General features: G+C 45.4%; 1 protein-coding gene across 1 annotated transcript; it reads right to left on the bottom strand.

Moving 5' to 3' along the window:
• Positions 1-1,401: 1,401 nt before the first annotated feature.
• Positions 1,402-3,233, bottom strand: Tram1l1 (translocation associated membrane protein 1 like 1). The gene has a single exon (XM_055628199.1). The coding sequence runs from the start codon at positions 3,158-3,160 to the stop codon at positions 2,066-2,068; it is 1,095 nt and encodes a 364-aa protein (XP_055484174.1). The 5' UTR covers positions 3,161-3,233; the 3' UTR covers positions 1,402-2,065.
• Between the last annotated feature and the right edge of the window lie 456 nt (positions 3,234-3,689).

Raw genomic sequence — 3,689 nt, 5'->3', positions numbered from 1 at the left:
TATTTTGTAAGAAAGTAGTTTGCCTTTTCCACCAATGATGCAAAAAGCATAGCTGAAGTCAATCACCCTCCGAGAATCCTTGCCCGTGAAGTTACTGAAGAGCTTGGCTCTAGGATTTTAGGTTTCTCAACATAACACTGAAGAAATCAAACCAGGCATAGGGATTCAGTGGATGCCATGTTGGAAGTTTAATTAAGAGAAGCTCACAGAAATAAATGCAGATCCTAATCAAACTTATTGCCAAATCCATGATAACTCACCAGTCACATGAAATGGAAGTTGTCCTGGGACCTTACAGCAATTTCAGGTAGATTTGCATGGATTATTTGCAAGTTAACGCCTAATAGATGAGACACTTGTTATTGTGAGTTTGATTGCAAATAACAGTTCAAATGCTTAGAGGTAAGGAAACAGAGTTCTAAGCCATATTAAAAGCTGAAATTTGGCTTTACAACTGCACACCACTTGATTGAGTGTGTACGGCTTTACAGTTCAGAGCACGGACTAACAGCCTCATTGGGCAAAGGAGAAAAAGGAGGTAGAGGAAAACCACCTCTATATCAAGAAAGAAAGAAATCTTTTTACTTACCTTTCAAAGAAGACAGAGTTGAAAGATTCTTTTTCCTGGGTTTTCAGTCTGTGGTCTGCTAGATAAGGATAAAGTTTTAGGAACCTCACCTTGTGGAAAAGCCGAATCATTAATGCGTCTAAGAGGAGACTATCACAAGCAGAGATGAGAGACTTGAGAAGAAACTGTAGAAGAACAGGAAATTCAGGAAACACAGGTTTAACCCAGTGTGCTGTCAGTTATTATAGCCTTGAAAAGACAAAACACCAACACCATGGAAATTAAATCAGCATGGGGATTGAGCCGGACACATTTACCTCACAGCCATTGTTTGTATTAGCTTCTGTAAAGATACAAATATATACATATGTACGTATGTGTGATCAACAAAGATCGCCATATATAGATGTTTCCCAATTAAGGATGGAAGTAAAGGTACAATAACAAAATCATTATAAAATCCTATAAACTTATTTGACTGCTTCATCTTTAAATGAAGTTTAAAATGTCAGATATTCCCCAAATATAACTAGCTGCACACACACATATGCACGCACACACACACATATATATTATATCACATACAGTGTATGTATATATATACATTTATATATGTATATATGTATATGTATATTACATATGTATGTATATACATACACTGTTTATACATTGTGTTATTTTAAAAAACTGTTTACATATTAAATAATATTCTTCTGAAACAGTGTTCACCAAATTTATGAATCTGCAAGAAGAATTTTTAATAAATATTAAGCATAAATATGATTTTTCAGTAATATTTAATTTTGTGATTTTTTTTCATTTATACGTGTTTAAAACAGACAGGAACAAGTTAACCTCTTCATTAATCCGTCATATTTATTAAAGGTACTTTGATTCAGTAGATGTCAGTATCACCGCACATGTCATTTATTCGTATTTTGATACTTTAATGGGGGTTTAGCACTAACAACCACTACTTATAAAATTCAACACACGATTATCCTGTTGGTTTGACAAATATTTTGTTGTAAATTTAAAACAATCAGAAATTCCCAACAATCACATAATGCTGAGTTGAGTTCCACCTTCATCAAATTTTCCACTTTATCCTGCAAGAGAACATTCAGAAAAAGGACTTTTCCACCAATCCTGTTAACGCCATAAAGAACACATTGGAAGCAGGATACTGCATTACTTATGCACACAAGTCTGCAGTCATCTTCACAGAACATTTGGGAAATCCGCGAGGTAAGGGTCTAAACTAAACATGATGTTGGTCTGTTAACTCTTCTGCCATTATTTAGAAGATGAGTGGCTCAGTCTTAGTTTTTTCCCCACTCATAAGGCTGAAAGACCTTTAAAACACGTTAGACAATACAATAGCAATATTCAAAGAGCACAACCCGTTCTGAAGAACAGAAAATCTCTAGCACAGAGACACCACGTAGTAAGGGAGTGGACTGCCTTGGAGGTAAGAATCGATCAGCTTGCAACTCCCTACGGAGCTTTCTCTTTCTTCTTTGGTGGAGAATCGATTTTATTTGGATTCTCCACTCCATTTTCTGTGCCTTTTCGCGACCTGGGTCTTCGTCTGCGCCCCGCGGCGTGAAGGCTCGCGTCTTCTAACCACCTCTGAAGCCAGACTGTCGTCAAGGTCCATGTTATGTACACCTGGATACTGCAACTCGAGGACAGGACGGCGATTTTAGCTGCCAGCACATTGACGTTCCCGGACAGGGCGTTAGCGTTGCGATTCTGCGACCCAGCCAAGTGAAGCCCTACTGTGACCACGGAGACAATCAGTGTCACCAGCCTCCCTGATATGAACACGACGGGCCACAGGGACAACCCTTTCTGGTACCGCTCGTCCCCAAAGTAGAGCAGGCTGCATATGTTGGAGAGGAGCTCGACCGAGTAGTGCAGCAGCAGCAGCAGTAGGCCCAGGTGGTTCAGGTACAGGAGGTAGGCGCCCCCAATGTGGAAGAGGTGGAGGCCGATGAAGATGAGCTGGCCGGGGAGGTCTTGCTTCCTGACCTTCTGGAAGTAGAGCTCGGGGAAACCGTGGAACCAGTAAGCCAACTGCGAGATGTAGAAAAACTTCATCTGGAATGTCATCATGTTGTGCGGATGAGACTTCCACAGCAGAGTGGGGTCGGACAGGCAGTTCTCAGAGGCCAGAATGACCATGCCCCAGACACCGGACACTATGTAGAACACACTGAGCTGCCCGGCCTCGTTCAGTTTGTTCTGTTTGCCTTTGGTGAGCTGCAGTCTCTTGCTGATCTTATCCAGCACATACTCCTGAATGGTGGCGTGGATGATGATGGCCACCAGCATGTAGAAGAACACAGTGGCCAGATCTTTGACCCCATAATGGTACAGGGTCCTGGACCCCGAAGGCAGCTCTTCCGCGGGGACAACGACTCCGTGCTGCAGCGTGAGGAACACAATCGACATCTCGGCCGTGCCCTCGAACATGAGCCCCAGCACGAAGAACATGCCCACGCAGGAGACCATGTCCGCGTGGTTCTGGACAATGAATTCGTGGCTCAACACCGGGGGGTTCCTGGCGTTCTTCTTGCGGAGCCCCATGCCGCGGTACTCACCGGGACTCACCGGCCGCCGCCGCTGCTCACTGCGCTGCTCCCAGCGCTGGGCTCCCCATCCCAGCCTGTCAGCCGCCTAGGGTCGCAGCCGCTGCCGACCGATCAATCAAAGGCTGGGGCCGCTTAGGCCGAGCATGCGCACAGGGCCTGCGGAGGCAGGGAAGGAAATCGAGCACCGCGCCCCTGCCCCGCAGGCCGGGGTGCGAGCGCGGATTTGCCACGCCGATCGCCGCCGCCCACCCGCCGCCGGTGCCTGAGGGCTTCCCAGAAACTGGTCCTGACCCAGCAAGGGAAATCCGGTGCATTGTCATTACCATCACCGTCATCACCACGGCATCACAGCAGAGAGCTCCCCGCTGCTCCCTACTATCTGTTAGGAATCTCACCTTCCCTTAAGGAGCCTGTGCTGTGGGAATCAAACGAATCTCTGTCTCTCTCTCTCTCTCTGTGTCTCTGTGTCTCTCTGTCTGTGTGTGTGTGTGTGTGTGTGTGTGTGTGTGTGTGTGTGTGTGTGT

The sequence above is a fragment of the Psammomys obesus genome, unplaced genomic scaffold, assembly GCF_907164565.1.
Source record: "Psammomys obesus unplaced genomic scaffold, mPsaObe1.curated_primary_1811, whole genome shotgun sequence".
In the NCBI taxonomy this organism is placed as follows: domain Eukaryota; kingdom Metazoa; phylum Chordata; class Mammalia; order Rodentia; family Muridae; genus Psammomys; species Psammomys obesus.
The sequence above is the reverse complement of the archived record's forward strand: the minus strand, read 5'-3'. Positions and strand labels throughout refer to the sequence as shown.

Coding starts and splice junctions, on each gene's coding strand:
- Tram1l1 (XM_055628199.1), bottom strand. CDS start 3,160: ATGGGGCTCCGCAAGAAGAACGCCAGGAACCCCCCGGTGTTGAGCCAC.